Below are 17,783 nucleotides of genomic sequence, written 5' to 3'. Positions count from 1 at the left end.
GTTAGCCCAAAGCAAACTTGATAATCGTCCATTTTCACTTACCAGCACACGTCGATAGAGCAGGCGCACCTCCTCCAGAGGCGGATAGCTGTCTATTTTCCATGTCAGATTGTAGCTGTCCGACGAGCGGCCCCACTTGGGCGAATAGAACTCGGCCGGACCCGGCCGTCCCGACAGCTCCATGTATTTGCGTGAGCGTCCCAATGAATTGTCAGCAACACAGCTGTTCGGATGAGATGAGGAGAGTTGAGTTAAGAAATTGCTGCGACTCTCTATTAATTCTCTATTAATAACTGTGCTCGCTCAGGAGGAGTCTCGTGACGAAGCTCCAGAGCTGGCCTGAGCTGTCAGCCAGCAGAGATACTTGACGACGGATGGGCGCTGTGGAGTCAACTAAACTCTGCCCTAAGTGGACTATTGGCAAAAGCAGAAACTTTCTCGGCTATATGTGAAATGTTTTGTCAACGTGGCCAAAGTTTCAGGCAGACTGACATTGATGGGCCACAAACTTGTTTGTTTCAACAAATGGCCAAGAGACACCCGGGAATGGCAGTTGGCTGATGTGTGTGTCTGTGTGTGTGTGTGTGTGTTTGTGTCTGTGTGAGCTGTCCTTCAAGTTCTCTCGTTCCCTAACTCTCACCTGTAGTTGCCAAAGTCCTCCTGCTGGATGTGCCTTATGGTCAGCGTGTGTCGATTGGCTCTTGTACTCATAATGCGTCGATCGGTTGTCTGTATGGGAAATGAGTTCTGATACCAGGACACCTGTAACGATAAGCCAGGTAAACAAGCACGGTAATTATGATTGATGCCTATGATGGGCAGTAGAACTCCTAGACATTATCGAGGGCTCAACGCACCGTGGCCACTGGATCCGCGTAAACAATGCAAACGAGCTTCGCCTCGAATCCTTCGCCGGAGTGTATCCACGACTTCTCCACCTGTATATCGGGTGGGTCTGCAAACAGATTTCGAGTGAATCATTTTTAATTAATTTAGAATATGTTTACTTTCATTGATTATACTTTTATAAAAGAGAATAGCAAATATTATTGTTTTGCTTTCAATTGGGGACTGAAATGCGAGCACTTTGCCATTCATTAAAAAATGCATGAATATTTCATTGCATTTGCTCGCACTAAATATTTTCACTGCTTATTAAAAATATGCACAAATTTGCATAAACAAAAGAAATTAGAAGCAAAATATATTCACATTAGAAAGTATTTATAAAAGCAGCAAAAAAGTGGTGGTATAAATATTAAATTTTTAATTAATAATTTTATTTGATTCTGCTTAAAAGGAAATTAAATATATGAATATTTATATTAAATTAACTTGAAATTTTAATGAATATATCAAAGATTGATTCGTTCAATAATGATGCAAGAAGTTGCTAGTAAGAGCATAAATAAAAAATAAATAAAAAAATACATTTTCTGAGATCTAAAATCAGATAACTTTGAATCAGCTCCTGACTTAGAGTATTTAAGTCAGTATTTAATTTAAATACAAATTTTCATAAAATTTCCGCAGTTCTCTGAGGAAATTTTAGTTCTTCTGTGTACTTTTTGCTTAGATAATTTTTATTTATAGCTGTTATGAGTTTGGTAGAAACTTAAAAGTACCAAAAATGACAATCCATTTGTCGAAAATTATATTAGTCTAGCAAAGTGCATTAGAAATTCTTTGAAAATTCCCAATCAACTGAAATGGCAAAGAAAAACTTGGATTGCAATGTGAAAACTAAATATTATACACATAAAAATTTATTTTATTAAGCCAACCTAAAAATTCTGTCTAAACTAAAATGGCAAAGCGAAATTATGGTTGCAAATAATTTGCATATAAAAAAATAGAAAATTTCATAATCGAATTGTGAAATGTATATACATAAATATATGTATATGTGTTTGTATACATACATATAGATAAATATTATATATATCTGTATATAGATAATTCCATGGTAAACTTACATAAGACATCCAGGCGCATGTCGACTGTCACTGGGTCACCGACTCCATTGTCGGCGGTGCATTGATAGACGCCCGCCTGCTGGCGCTCCAGTTTGTCCAAGGTGAGGATGGGTCCATCGCCGATGCGGGCTGGCGACTTACCCGTGCCGCTCTATAAGAAAGACAGAAGTAGAAGAAGCAGTGAATTGCTTGGCAATAAATGTAAAGTCATTGAGGGCGAGAGTACGAGATGTCAAAAAGTCAACTACAGTTGTCAACAGAGAGCGAAAAGAAAGAAATAGGGCGAATGAAAACGACTTCAAGAGATGTAACAGAGGAGTTAACCCGTTGTTCCTACAGCCAACTGTAAGCAACCAAATCGAGTACAAGCTGAGAGAGATGAGGTGGGAGGTGAGTGGTGGGAGGTGATGGGTGGGAGAGTGTCACAAGAGGCCATGTAGATGTAGCCAAGTCTGCCTCTTGGCTGAGACAGTTGTGTCGTCGTGGGCCAACGGGGAACACGTGTCGATATCAGCTCGCAAAGCAAATAGAAAATCGAACTTACATGCTGTGGGTCGTGTTAGGGCTGCCGGAAATGGCACTAGATTGAAGCGAAATTAAATGACATACAACTTCTTCGAGCACCCCACACACACCCGCAGCTGAATCGAATGATTGAGCTTTGGCCATGTCAAGAGCAAAGCATGCAAGCAAACAAATCGAACGGAAATGTCGAAAAGTGCAGCAAGCCAAACGTTGTCTCTGCATTGCCAAGCCGAAGGTGGAACCTACGAAGCAGGTGGCAGCAGGTTGATAGTCAGTCAACTTCCTATACATATATCTCCCTATCTCTTTCTCTATGTGCACATTTTGTCACTTGTTTCATTGAAAAGTTGCCAAATCTCTATTTCAATTGTTGTTGCTCCTCCGACTGCATTTCTGTTTAGCTACAGTCGAGGGCCTTAAACTTGAGCCAAAGTTGACTTCGAATGCCATTTAAGGCGAGCTTATGAGCTGCTAAATACTCTCTACTAGCTCATAAACCAGCCTTAAATGCCATTCAATTAATATAGGTACTACTAGTTGAGATCTGTCTCATAGAGATAAATGATAAATCTCTTATCCATTATTATAGACCGACCGAAAAGAGTTTACAATGGAATTGAATAGTACCTCTGCGCGGTGGTCAGGGTATTTCCTAGCTGGGCATTCCCCATGGGAGCACTCTGACTTGCTTTCCCTACATCGGCTACATCGAGTCTATGGTTACATCGAGTTCTTGGCTTAACACTTTGGCTCGAGTTCGAGGACAGCGTGTGAGGTGTCATTGTTGAACTAACATTGCAAATATTGGAATTGGTTTCTTAACTGAGGCGAGGGGTCATTCGAAATGATATGGAAGTGATGTTAGCATGTTTCTGATTTGATTTATGAAGCTACATCTGTATTGTTTATGCTGCCTCAGAATGAAGTCAGAAACAACTTGATTAGTTGAACTATTTGTCATATTTTGATATTTGCATCTATGTCAAGGTGGGCTAGGACTAGAAATCGGGAATATGTGTATAGAGTAGGTGAAATGGGGTCTGGCAAATATTGAAATATAAATTCGGGAATAAATTCACTTCGTTCAACTTTTGATATTTTTACTAGTTCCAGGTTCAAGTTAAGAGCAAATACTAACCTTCTTGGTCCAGTAAATGGATGGCACCGGATTGCCCGAGCCCTTGCACTCCAGCGTAATGGGTCCGCCCTTGCGCGCCTGCAACTGGCCCGATGTGGGTATGGCGCGCACACTGGGAGGCACTGTTTAAAGAGCAGAGGAATTTATTCAAAATATTATTATCAAAATATTTCTCCATTTCAAGCTGAGTTTGTTTGCAACTGTAAACTCACCCAAGATTTCGACCGTATGCACTTGATCCCGATTGATTTTGTCACTGATTTGGCAGACGTAGTCGCCAGCGTCCTGTGGCTCCAGATCGGATATCTCTAGATTGTAGCCATCTATCAGTCTAACGCGCTCATCCCGTGTCACCATAATGTTCGAGGCGGTGAGCACATTTGTGCCGCGGCGCCACAACAACACGAAATTGCCTGCAAAGGAGCATCGAGGAGACGGCCAGATAGCGAGTGAGAGAGAGAGAGAGAGAGGGAGAGAAACACACAGAAAATATATGAAAAGGCGTTAACAAAAATGTCAGCGTATGCTCTACTTCTACATGTTATTATTGTTGTTGGTGGGAAAATTTATTGTTAAATACCGCAATACAAATATAAGGAGACAGTTATAAGACGAGGGTTGCGCGAAGAGAATGAGGCGCAACAGAAAAGGCAGAAGAGTTTTTGGGAACTAAAGAACTTTTCTTTATTATTCTATTTTGCTTTATATTAAATTATATTATGTTCTCCCAGCTTTGATTTATGGGTAAGGGGCAGTTCGAAAAACATTTTCCCTAAGGATTTTATGATATTCCTCCAGGATTGCAATAGAGTATACAATGCCTCCGACCGACTGTGGCAAAGTTTTTAAGCTTTCGACTCTTCTAAGATTCTTTGTAGAGCTTCAAATTTAGAATTCTCTTAGAATAGAAGTTCATATCTCAGATTAAGCAGACTCAAGTGGTATTTTAAAGAATCTCATAGCCCAACGATATAAATGCTCATCAATTTGCAAGGAGAGGCTTCACTTTAGTTACTAAAACAATGTCTAGATCTCGCAGCTTAAGAAAGCTGCTTAAGGCTTAAGCTTCAAGTGACCATAAACTTTGAGTCTGGCGGGAGTTATAGTTTTCAAACAGCCCTCGCGCTTTCAAAAAAGCCAAATAAATGACATTCAAGTGGGCAGCAGAGTTCAAATTGTAGTTCTGTTTGTAGACTAGCCACATAGACAAACAAAGAGGGAGACAGCGAGAGAGAGGGAGAAAGAGGGAGAAAGAGATAGCCCTATACATATAGATATAATATAAAGCCATCTATCTAATATGCTATCCGCTTTTGGGTCTGTCTGCTAAGCTGTGTACAGTCTCTTGTTTGGCTATCCAATTGGATGCTGTCTCCTGTCCGTTGTCTCTTGTCCGCTGTCCGCTGTCTGTTGTCTGTTGTCTGCTCTGTCCTCTGGTGTTCTCATCTATTTTTTAGTGTGTTTGCTCATATAAATGACATAATTTCACAGATGCTGCCAACAGATTTTTTGTGCTCTCCTTTTTCTTTCCCATTTCTTTTTGCATATTTTATATAACTTACGTTTCTTTATGGCTGGCAAAGCATAAATTTGTTAAACGCGTTTGCCCAGCGCATAATTTATTTATTTATTATTGTCTGAGTCGCTCCACTTGGCCATCTACAACATTAACAAACCGTTCAAAGGCATCGAACAGCCTCAGCCTTAAAGCATATTTTTACCATATGCATATACATATACATATGTCTAAGACTGTCTCAAATTTCTGCCTCTTTCATATTGAATTTAATATTAAAGCAGAGCAATATGCAAAGAGAATTCTAGAGAGAGTGGGAGTGCTCGACTGGTTTATACCTCAACCCTACCACAGCAAGCCTTTAGAAATACAAAGTGAACCAACTTTCATCTTGGTAAAATGTAAAATTGAAAAATTACAAAAATTTCCCTTTTGTTTTTAGCAAATTGTTGCTGTAATCCGATTATTCATGAATAAAATAATAATTGACTGGGAAATTTGATGAAAATACATTTCGAGTCAAAGTTGTCAACGGCAAATTGTAATGCTAACTGCATTAGGCATTCTGAGGGCCAACAGCAACTCGAATTGCCCACAAAATGTGTGGGTGTGGCAGCTTGGCATAAACCTGTTAAAAATACAAACAAACACACACACACGAATGCTTGGGACAGCACATAAATATTTACGTGAGCGCAGGGATAAGGGAACTCCAGAGAGGGGGAAAAAACGGTCTCTTATAAGCCTTTATTGGAGCCCTGCCCTACTCAAAGGGCGCCTATAAAATCGACTTAAACGCACACAATCATCTTTTTATGACTTTGATTATTATTGAATCGGATTGAAATTTCGTATTGCTCGCTCGTAATTGTTCTGCATTTGAGTCCAGAGGTGGGCGAAAGGACGGTAGGTCGGTAGGGCGGGTCGAGAGGTTTGTCAGCTGTGTCCATGCCCCCGTCAAAGTGTATTCATATTATTGAGCTCGGCACACATTTTGGCCAATAAAAATGGAGTTTTATTTATATTTTATAACTCTTTTATTTGTAAAACATGAATTTGTGCCAAAGTTGTTGGCGAATTGGAAAACCTAAAGCTGATGCTGCTTGCAAATGTTTGAAATACTTGAGCTTAGCTCTGAGAAGTGAACGACTAGCAGAGTCTTCTGTGCATAGGGTATTTCCCAGTCCGTCTCTTTGCACAACTTTACCTTTTAAATTGTTTAATTGCATTTCCTATGCAACTTTGCTGAGGCGGTCTTCCCCAGTTGCCCCAGCTATTCACTCAAGCTCTTGCTCTGTTGTGTTTTCTTTATTCTCTTAGCATTTGCATGACGCAGGGCTTCGCCGACCATTTGATACTTAATTTCTTTTATTGGATTAAATACTATTTCGCCCTGGGCCGCCTTGTCTTTCGCTCTCAATTGTGTCAATTAATCCATGTTCTTGCGCCTGCCCCCTCCCATTATTTACCGCAGTTGGCAGGTAATTTAATAGCGCAATTAAACCGTCCCGTGTCTGTCGCTTGCTTTAAAGACTAATTGGGGATTAACTGCAGTAAGGCAACGCTAATAGTCCGAGTTGAAATAATGTTTGCCTTCTACACATCGATGTTTGTTTTCCTATTAGTTTGTTGACAAAACACAAACATATGCCACGAGACTTGCTTATTTTAACACTCATTGAAGATGACAAGTGAACACTCAACAGTCTTGAGGTTGCTTATTATGAATCGGTCTAGTAATTCATAGGGGTATATTGGTTTTGTATGAGCGCGTGTGACAGGCGGATGAAGACGTAGAAGTATCAGCTGATAATGCTATCTGTATATCTGTTGAGCATATGCCTATCTAGCTATCTCTGCAGATATATATGTCTGCATATGCTCCAATCTCGAGATCTGTTGGAGTTACAGACTTCATATTTGAAACATATATTTGCATGAGCTAGGCGAAGAACACTTTCATTCCCTTTTTTCGATAACTCATTCTTATATCGATAAAAATCGATATTCGGCATTACTTGAACACTATTGAAGCAACAAATTTGGTATGTGGGGCTCTACACTGATTATACAGATTATGCCAAACGTTGATTTAAGAAAGACTTCCGCTCCCTCAAATTAATTTAAAATGTTAAAGTCCTGGAAGTGAGAACTGCGAATTTTATTAAGGTTGCATCGTTGTTCAATCAGTTCATTATAATAAGGTACTGCAACTGTATGTATGCGCACACACACATGCTCATAGATACACGTATATGTGTATAGAGCAAGCTCAACCGCAGCATTAAGCCGACTTCAGTGTCTTATCTAGTCAGGCATATCCCATCAGAGCATTGTAATGCGATAACAGTAAATATGAGAGCTGATTAAATTCGCCCCTTTCAACAAGTCCAACAATATTATTTAAAGCATGTGAATAAGTTTGCTTAAACAAATATGCGTGGCACGGCAATATTTCAGCTGTTGATAGAATGCGTCGAATGCGTTTATCTCCTGCTACTATTGCTGCTGCTGCTGCTGCTGCTGATGATGCCGGCTTCCATATGGCCCAATGATAACTGACAGCCCGAACAGATTTCGGTCGCATTGTCGTCGATGCCGTCAATGTTCAATTTATTTTCATTTCGAACGGGCGAACGACCGCCTGAGCGAGCGAGCGAGCGAGCGACGGACCGACCGACCGGTTGGTTAATTGCATTTTATTTATTGGCTTGTCAACGGCAGCTGCAATTAAAACTCTTTGCAACAATTTCTCCCCTTAAACTAGGTCATTTTCGAGTGCGTGTGTGTGTGTGTGCATGCCCTATGATAAATGATTTCTGTGAATTTTTTATTTATTTATAAATGCTTAAAATGCTTTTACCCGCACAGGTGTTTAAGCGGCCGCTCTGTGAATTTATTAAAATTACTTTTCAAGTATTGGCAAATTTGTTTGTTCAACAGCCAAGTGAGATCCTTAAGTTCGTGTATAAAAGTTGAAAAACAGTTTAATTACTCATTGAATCACATTGAATCGATTTGGAAATGCGATTCAAGTTTCAGTGCTTCAATTATACATTTGGTATTTGCCAGAGAGTCTGCTCTACAAATGAAAATATATATGTATATGTATGTGGTATACATAAATAGCCAGAGTACGTTGAATTGAATTCATTATTGAGCCAAACTTTGACAAGCGGAACTTTGATCTGACCTTCGATAGGACTCACTGGGCATTCGCAGAGCTTCTGGAGGCCATATATACCGAGCCAAGGAAATTGAGTTGCCAACGAAGTCAAGTTCCCAACGTCAAGGTGAACCTTGAAAGTATTTTGCACATTGAATCGTAATGGAAAACGAAAATACGATTTAGTTGGGCCACCTTAAAGCTCAGCAAATCATCAAGCCAATACGCAGCCAAGCATTAACTTCAATGCCCAAATCGAATGGACATGGCCAAAATCTAATACCGAGCTTCTGCTGCTGGCATCAGCTTGATATAAGCTAACTTGAGCTAGTTGAGCCTAATGAAGCTTAGACAGGAATGCTGTCATATGGGAAAGTTCTATATGAGAATGTGATATTCAAGGCAAGGCAAGGCAGTAGAGTAAAAGTTTGAATGCACCTCTGCACGAATTATTTCTAGACATGAATAGACAAACCTTAAAGTCAGCTGTCTAACGAACCTATTTCTAAAACCAAGCTCATCACAGATTGTCTTCCAGCTCAGGGTGAGCAAAACTAGAAAAAATTCCTAAAAACGAATGAAATATTTTCAATGGATGCTCGGCTAGGGCAAAATATAAAAATTAGTTGTTTGAGTTCCACACAAATAACAGCTTTAAGGCTCGGTTTACAGGACAGCAGAGCTTTAAAAGACTAAATTGGCCAAAAATATGGATATAATTCCCTGAATATTCAATTTCGACTTCTTTTCCTTTTATTTTCACACAAAATCAATATGGATTTGTCTCTGTTCTATGGCTGAAACCCTTTTGCTGATATTATTGTTTCCTCTTGTAATTGAACTTTAAATTTTTGGGTAATATTTTTATAAATTTTGGACTCAACTTAAAGTTTGGGGAATAAGCTTGACCATCCGACAAAATATCTCTATGGAATGAGTTGAATTTACTTCACCTTTGTATATAGAACACCCTTAACCTTGTGCTACCTTTAAAGTTCTGCTTTTATCTAATAATTTTTCGAATTCTGTTTGGCATTCCCCAAATTCTATATTCCCTTCAATGTTAAAGCAGAGTTTAAATTTAGGCCACGCCCATTGCGAGCTGCCTCTTGCCCACGAACGACTTTAATTATCGAATTGGATTTGTGTTTATAAATTTATAGCTGTGATTTGATAAATATGCTGCTCGCTGGCCTGTGCAGGGAATCGACGAGCGACAAGCTGTTGACAGCTGTTGGTTTTGCATTGTTGCTCAGTTGATGTAGCCCCCCCTCGCTCTCACTCCCCCTCCCTCTCTCTATCTCTCTGTCACTCTGTTAGCCATTGTTTATGGATGTTTTTGTAAAATTTATGCAGAGCGACATTTTGGCTAGCAACATATTTGCATATTTGTTATTCGGCTTTGCGGCTTACGGTAATCGAACGAAATGCGATTGGAATTTGCGATATTTAATGCCAATAATAATGATCTATTAATTATGCGAATTTCTATTCCGATTCTCGATATGCGTGTTATGCTTACCCAGATTCTCGACCTGACAGGGCAGCACCAGAGTGTCGCCCACGACAGCGCGGTAGGTGTGGCCGCGCGAGAGGAAGCGCGGCTGCGCCGCAGTCAACGAGGTGGAGGAGGCCGCCAGGGGCTGGCCGCCGTTGTTACCTGCAAGTAGAAGAAGAAGAAGAACCAGAAAGACATTAGATATATGTAGGTGGAGGAAGTGCTGCTGGCTGGCTGCTATCGGTTATAAATTTATATTCCATTGGAATGTCTTTCAATTAGCATAAAAATATATTACCCTACTCCCGGCTCATGGCTCCCCGGCTGCTCGTAAGCATCGGCCCAGGCGCGTATCGATGCCACCTGATATGCTCAACGCTAATCGGCGCCGCACTCTGCTGCGCCAGCATATTGCGCCATTTGGTTTCCTTGGGGCGTCGTTTGGTGTGGCGAAAATGCCTTAAGCCACTTTCAACGACGTCTTAAGCTCGTTTGACTTGGGCCAGACATCGAGCCAGCTAGCAGTTAGCCAGTTAGCCAGTTAGCTAGCTGGCCAAGACATGTTCGCCTCTTCGCATTGGCGACAAATGTGCGCGACGAGCCAACTAAAGTCTGGCCTCAAGACCCTAAGCGAACTTTCAGTAGTTGCTCAAGTTCTTAGCTCAAACACCAACGCAGCGTGACAAATTTGATTACAATAGCTGCAACAACAACTGGATACGGGATGGGAAAACGAAAATAAAAGTTTGCCATCAAAAAAGCGCCCCGAGGAGCAAGTAAGACTGTTGGCATTAAGCAGGCAGGTACGGGCAAAAAAACAACAACAACAACAACTCGGGAGGGCGCTCTAGCTGAGAACGACTAGCAAACACCCGGCATATTGTATAGAGATGCTGTTTGGTAGAGTTATCGTTCGATAGACACACATATAGGTAGTCACTTTTCTTCTGCCTCCATTCTTGGTAGCTAGTAGTCCCATTGAACTCGGGCTCTAGTTGTGCGATCTTAATGAGACTTTCAGATCTTTAATATGTCATCCCAATGTGCGAAGGTAGCAAAGAGTTAAGGATCTACTCTTTCAAAACAATTGCTATATCTCACAGATTATGAATTTAGATATATTATAAACTATTCACACATTCCAGGTTTAGGAACAGACAGAATATCAGCTACACTTTCATAATCGAAAATTCTAATGTCTTATATAAATCATATCCTTGAGAGGCATAGATATTCGCACTCATAGTACAGTTATGATATGTCAGCTATACAAATCCAGTTTCATTTCCTTATCACAAATTTAAATATCATATTCAAGCACGTCTGTCACATCATTATGCCCCCTTGCTAATGGCTACAGGGCATCAAACTGGCTACATCAGCAAATTTGTCTAGCAGTGCTCCCCTGATGCCTCCTGCTCTCTCTGTCTCCCTCACCCTCTCTCCATCCAAAAATATCGCGTATACGCACTGACTGCACTTTTGCATTTTTACGACGCCCCGAGACACATGCCCTGGACATTGGAAATGTTTTGCAAGAGACGGCCAACATCTTAGTTGCTGTACCGGCACCGTCTCTGGCGCTGACACTTGGCTCGCAGGTGAATCTGGGATGGAGTTAACCTTTCTTCGACTAGTGTGTGCGGCTGTGGCTGAGCATTGCTCGTTTTATGACCGCAACACGAGGCAAATAACTTGGAAACTCGTGTGAAGTGTGCATTAAATTCGCCCGGAACTTTAAAGCTGAAGCGGACGGAGCTGAGAGTGAAGTTTATTCAGTCAAGTCACTCGATAGCCCAAGTTTTAATCAAAGGAGCGAGACTTCACTTCTTTTGAAGTCGCTGTCAAGCTGTGCTCAACGTCACCGCGGGTGCCACAACATCAATGTGGAAGCTGTAATGACTGAGGTGGATTACTTTGAAGTGAACAACACAAATATCGGTAAATAGATAAACATTTTCTTATCAGCATAGAGAGCGGCAAGTATTTGTTCAGTACAGACGTAATACACTGGCTAGAAGAAAACTTTCAGCCTCTCAGCAGGAATTATTCGTCGTAGCTGAGCCTCAAACGAAACATGTCAGAGCCTTGGACACGGGCTCTGCATGCCGCATGCAGTTGGCCCTAAATTGCATGCATGAAATGCATACGAAATTTAAGCAATTCAAGTGGAGCTGGCTGGAGTAACAAAGTGTGCTACGGTCGGGTATGCCCGGCTAGGTAAAGTTTTGCAATTTGCAAGGGATTTAGTCTGGCATCAGGAGTGGGCATGACTGTGAGTGCTATAGTCGGTCAGACCCGACTAAATACAGTTGATGTAGTCAAGTTATGTGAAACTAAGGGTGCTCTAGTCGGGTGTACCCAGCCAAACCAGTCAAGTTTTTCAATTTGCAAGAGATTCAGTTAAGATATCTACAACTAAGACTGCTCTAGTCGGGTATGCACGACTGGCGGGCACATACAACAGGGGTATATCAACTCCAAGTTTCAATCGAGGCGCGATAAATCAGATGAGCCTGTTACATACGCCTCCAACAGCTGCAGCATACCCCATTAGCCAGCCATTTCAATGGCATTCCCTGCATAATGTCTTGTAACTGCAGTGCACCCACACTCGGCAGGCGTGCACACACTCGAGTTGAAACAACTTTCATCAGTCTAAGTGTGCTCGTCTGTAAATCAGTTTGCCGCGTCGCTCAGTCGGGCAACTCTGGCGAGTGGCTGAAACTTGGATTTGTTGAGCTCTCATCCAAATTTCATTGCTCAACCTTTGCTCAACGAACTCCCAGTTGCTGGAGTCTCTTCAGTTAGAGTATTTCAACGTCGTTCAGCTGCACTTTCTTGGCTGTTTGTTAACTTTGCACGCTTCTGCGCTGAGTATCTGCTCAGCGCTGAAAAATGAGCTGCAACGTCAATCCCTTTTATTTTTTGTTGCATGCCTGGAATTAGGTCACACACACACACACACACACACACATAGAGTACAGACAGTTAACGAAAACAAATGCACACCTGCACATGTGTGTGGTATACTTTAGATTTGTGCTCGAGTGCTTACCACAAATGCCTGTCGTCTGCGTCGTCACACAACAAACTCGATTTTAAAAAGCGCAGTTGTTGCTTGAATAATTTATCTAAAACACACACACACACACACTCACATACTTTGAAGTGTTCAGGTAGGCAGACAGGTGAGCTGGCAGCCCAAACACTACACAGCTCCGCAGCTTTCACTCGGCAAGGCAATGCGGCGCTGTGGCTCTGTGGCTCTATGGTTCTCTCTCTGCATGTGTGTGTGTGTGTGTCGATGTGTGAATGTGGTATTAGCGCTTTGCTTTTGTTCATAAAATGCTGCGCCATCCTTTCGCCAAAGGGCTTTGTTAGCAGCACGCACCTTGCCACAGCAGCAGCCGGCAGACATTTCAATGCGAATGTCATTCATATCGAGTGTTCACGCAGCTCCAATTTCGTGTAGTTTTCACAGTATCTCTGTGTGGTCTCTAGCCTTTATTTCTAGCCTGTTTTTTTTTTCTTTTCTCATTTGAGCGAAATATTTTGTAACTTTTGCTGAAAAACAGCTGCTCAAACAGATGATATGCTTGTTTGCGCCTAACCGCGGCGCTGGCTTTGCGTTGTGTCGAAATTGAATTTGCAATTATTATGCTCTGCAAAGGGGCTCTGAAGAGGGGCTTGAAGCTGTTATGCAAATTTATATAGCACTCAGAATGTGTCTTGAATGAGTCGCGGTATGCTCGAGCAGAAATAACATTCCGATTCGTCATGCTCTGACTTGTTAAAGCAGCGTTCTCAAAGCGTTTCAAAGCTGGAGGCTTGAGCTTTTAAGGACATCTTCTTGCTTAAATAGGACAATAAAATTTTAATATTTCACTTTGATTCGAAATTCCATTGCCATAATATCGATAAATATCGATAAATATAAAAATTGAATCTGGACTGGAATCTGGAATGTGTGCTGTTATCATATATACAAGAGCATTGTATAGCTTAATATTGTACAAAAACTTTTCCTGAAAGCTCTCATCTATTTTTTCGATATTAAAGTCCATCTATCATACTTAAGTTCTTTACATTTCATAAGGATCGCTCTTGTAGATTCCAAGTTCAATCAGTCTAGTTTCAATGATGGCTTGGAATATCCTAAGAATCATATAAGCGGAAACTCTAGCTTAGCTTGCATCATTCACCTTGAGCAGCTTACCTTAAGATTCATTAAGATCGTAGCCCTGAGTGAATTGCTTTAGAAAGCAGAAAAACAAATCGAATATCATTCAAATAGCAATGTCACTCGAGTTTCCGCAGCTCCCAATTATATTCTCACCTACTTTTAGTTGTCATACGATTCGCGCTGTGAGTGTTATTTCCTAAAATGATTCATTTCCCATATATGTGGCATGCAGAGGACACGTTGTCCAGTTGTAAAATAGCGAATTCGCTTCATCATTTCACTCGCACGCGCTCACCTTGGGAGGCGGTGCCGCCCACTTGGGTGGTACGGGCGAGTCATATGCATATTGCAACATGGCGTTCCGTTGTATTGGTATCTTTTCTCATTTCCTGTGGCTGCTCTGACGTGGGGCCCTGGCAAACTTTGTTTTGGTTTTTGCGGTAAAGTTGGACGCGACGACACCTTTCAAACTGAACATTGGCGATGCTCTGGGCGAACGGTAGGTGTTGAGCCCGCTCACCTCTGCACAGGTTATACGTTTACGTTTACCCAGCACACGTAAGCGCCACATTTTGTTTCATTAAAACTTTGGCCAGATATGCGCCCTCTCTATGTGTGTGTGTGGTAGCTGTGGTTGTATGTGTGTGTGTTGGTGTGTGTGTGTTTGCGATCAGCATCTTTGCATGTTTTGCTATTAGTTCTGTGTTTACTTCTCTTTAGCATCCACCTGACGGCGCTGCTCTATCTGCAATTCACAGCATTTTAAATTATGCACAGAGAAACGTCGAGCAGCGCGAAAAATAACAAAATATGTTGCGAATTTATATTTGATATGTATATACGAAGATTGTATACTCTTCTTGAAAAAATTTTAGAAAATAAATATGCCAAGTCAAAAATAAGGAAAGAGATCAATTTTAAGGAATATTTTAGATAGAACATACTTGAGGGAAATAGAAATTACTTTAATTATATGAATTCTATTCAACTTCTATTCTATTAAAATTCTTCTTGGTGTTTTGTATGCCCCCTAAATCTCTATATATATTCAGATCCCTCATACAGACTAGCTCTACACATATTTCAGCTGCTCTAACCTGCTGCATGCTGAAATTGAAATGCCTTCAACATGTTCCGCATCGAGGTGCGAGAAAAACAACAACAAAAACAACATTTTCATTTCATTTTTTGTCTGGAGGGAGAGAATGGTTCGCTTGTTAGTTGAGATTTCCATGCACAAGAGCCGCGAGCTAAATTGCCTTTACCCTGGCTCCTCCAGCCATTTCTTTCTTCTTATCCTTGCTCAAGGTTTTTTCTGTTCACATATTTTTCAAATGCATATTAAATGCATGCAAATTATTAACGCATAGTAAGCCACTTGGAGCTGTTCATCAACCAAAGTAGAGGAAGAAGCAGAAGCAGAGGCAGAGCTCTACGTGTTTTTTCTCGTTCCATATTTTTTTTCCGAGTTTTATTGGTCGTAATTTAGCAGAGTAGCTGATGACACGACAAAGGCGCCTGCCGGCTGTCAGTTGCCATAAGATGATGCCGTTTTGGCTGACTCACTTGACTTCTCCATCGAAGCATTTATCAAAATCCGCTTTCACCTGTGCACGGGGCGGGCCCGAAATGAGAGCGAAAAAAGTAAATGCCAACGTCAGGTGCCAAAGTCGGCTTTCAAGCGCTGACTGCCAAGCGAATCCTGGCACACAATTTCGCTGCAATTTCGGCAACACTAGTGCAATGTCATTCCAACGTCGAATGCCACACATTCATCTACATATGTGGGCGTGTCTAATGGGGAGGGCCAGACCATTTGACACCCAAAGACCTGAGAACATGGCTCCTGCAGCGTTGCCAACTTGGCAATACCCGTTCAGGGCATGAATTTTGAATCGATTGGAGTTGGGATAGATAGATGGATAGATAAATGAATGGATAGAGTGATCGATATGTGATAGATCGATAGATAAATTGTTGGATTGATGGAGACATCGATAGATCATTTGATATATTGAGCTATAACTATATATAAGCCTATAATAAGAGATATACCAATAGAGAGACAGATATACACATATAATCATCGATGCATTCAAGGAAAATATTATCGAAAAAAGCTTTCACCTTATCAACCTCCCTCTTCTCTTTCTGCATCCCTTGGATGACCTTACACTGTAAACTCTATCGAAAAACTTCCCAAGTGGAGAGTACACTCGAGTTTACTTAGAATAGCAAGTTTGCTTGCACTTGGACTCGCATGCAAGGGCACATATACTCCCCTCACTCGAGGCGAACGAGCAGGGAAATATGCAAATGTTGCCAGCTTGTGCTTTGCTTCCGCATCAGAGTTCCGAGGAGCGCGCAGAGACCGTGAACCTGCGAAGCGTTTTCGCATGTTGATAGTCAATCTATTCATCTTTCTAACTGGTTTCACATTTGAAAGCTGCCAGTCATTTGGTGCACTGTACTCGAGGCTGTTGTCGGCATGGGGCGGTGGTGGTGGTGCGATGGGTGGCTCAATGTTTGCTGAATCTGTTGACTTTTATGCACATATCATTTGCATAACATTATTTATCTATCCGCCCAGCGCATTAAATTTTCAGATTCCTCAGCTAAATCCGCAAGTGAAATGCTTTTCACGCCATTTTCTACTCCTTCACATTTTTCTTCCCCAGTTAACTCTTGCTTCCTGACAGCGCGATGCACTTTGCCAAGTTGCTCTGCATCCGCTTGTCGCTGCTTGAATCCGGCTCAACTCTGCTTGATTCCGATGCCAGGTGAGCTCCAACTTCAACTCTGACTCTAACTCTAACTCTGACTCTGACTCTGCCTCTGACAGTTTCTTCATTTGCATCGCAAGCTGATGCTGCTTTGATTTATGCCTGTTGTTGCGCTGTTGTTGCTCTACAACTGGGCCAATTGCTGAATGCGCTTAATGGAAATAGATTGCTGCACTTCGAGTGGGCCCAGTGCTCTCGTCGCCAGCGACTAATCGAAATGCTGATAAGATTAGCTGAGCTTTTAGCTGCATTCGCTTATGGACTTGTGCACATAGCAGTCAATGAAATAATCATTGCTGTAACTAATCAATATGGCTTTGGCATTATGTACGTTTGAATGGACTTACGTACATATATGCTAAGCCCTAATGCCTCAATTACTATAGACTTCTTCATTAAATAACATACATATGTATGTAGGATAATAAATTACGTTGGATTCTCTAATTAATGCCGCTATGCAATACAAAAGCCATCTAAATCGATATTTATCGATTAATATATTTTAAGAGTCTAAGATAAATATATTAATATATATTTTAAGAGGCCTTAACATATCTCTCTGTATGGCTTAAGAGACTAAGATTAATAGATTATAATATATTTTAAGAGGCCTTAACATAGCTCTCTGTATGGCTGCATTCTTAAGGATGTGTAGACAGCCAAATAGACTGTTTATGTTAGATTCCATTAACAGGAATCGTTCCTGCCCCACATCGCCATGTTATGCCATTAACAGCAGTATGTTAATAACATAGCGCCAACACCCTTTCTTTTACTGGTTCGCTCTCTTCGCTACTTGCTCTCTTAGCTCTTACTGCAGCTCTCATCTCACCTGTTATATATACTCTACTATAAACCTACTCTATATACTAAAGACAGTCTACCTCTTCTCTCTTCACAGTTTTCTTGACTCATTTGCTGACTCTTGCCACAGAGTTTCCTTTGCTGTTTCTGCCACAACTTCTCAGCGAGTCTGGTTAGCCACACTCTGA

The 17,783-nt window shown here is 41.2% G+C and overlaps 2 protein-coding genes across 3 annotated transcripts in view; one reads left to right on the top strand and one right to left on the bottom strand.

Annotated features, from left to right (window-relative positions):
• The window catches only part of LOC108651688 (short-chain dehydrogenase/reductase family 16C member 6), a 184,647-nt gene that overhangs the window by 108,617 nt on the left and 58,247 nt on the right, over positions 1-17,783 (top strand). The gene's annotated exons all lie outside the window — the stretch shown is intronic.
• The window catches only part of klg (klingon), a 62,762-nt gene that overhangs the window by 1,389 nt on the left and 43,590 nt on the right, over positions 1-17,783 (bottom strand). Inside the window, exons 3-9 of the mRNA XM_018113703.3 lie at positions 9,844-9,981; positions 3,852-4,052; positions 3,640-3,761; positions 1,977-2,127; positions 858-955; positions 641-762; positions 43-223 (exon numbers count right to left, since the gene is read on the bottom strand). Coding sequence (XP_017969192.1) covers positions 43-223; positions 641-762; positions 858-955; positions 1,977-2,127; positions 3,640-3,761; positions 3,852-4,052; positions 9,844-9,981 — 1,013 coding nt within the window. The remainder of the gene's footprint in view (positions 1-42; positions 224-640; positions 763-857; positions 956-1,976; positions 2,128-3,639; positions 3,762-3,851; positions 4,053-9,843; positions 9,982-17,783) is intronic.

This window comes from Drosophila navojoa, chromosome 2 (genome assembly GCF_054131105.1).
Source record: "Drosophila navojoa isolate 15081-1374.11 chromosome 2, UAZ_NAV_1.0, whole genome shotgun sequence".
Classification (NCBI taxonomy): Eukaryota; Metazoa; Arthropoda; class Insecta; order Diptera; family Drosophilidae; genus Drosophila; species Drosophila navojoa.
The sequence above is the reverse complement of the archived record's forward strand: the minus strand, read 5'-3'. Positions and strand labels throughout refer to the sequence as shown.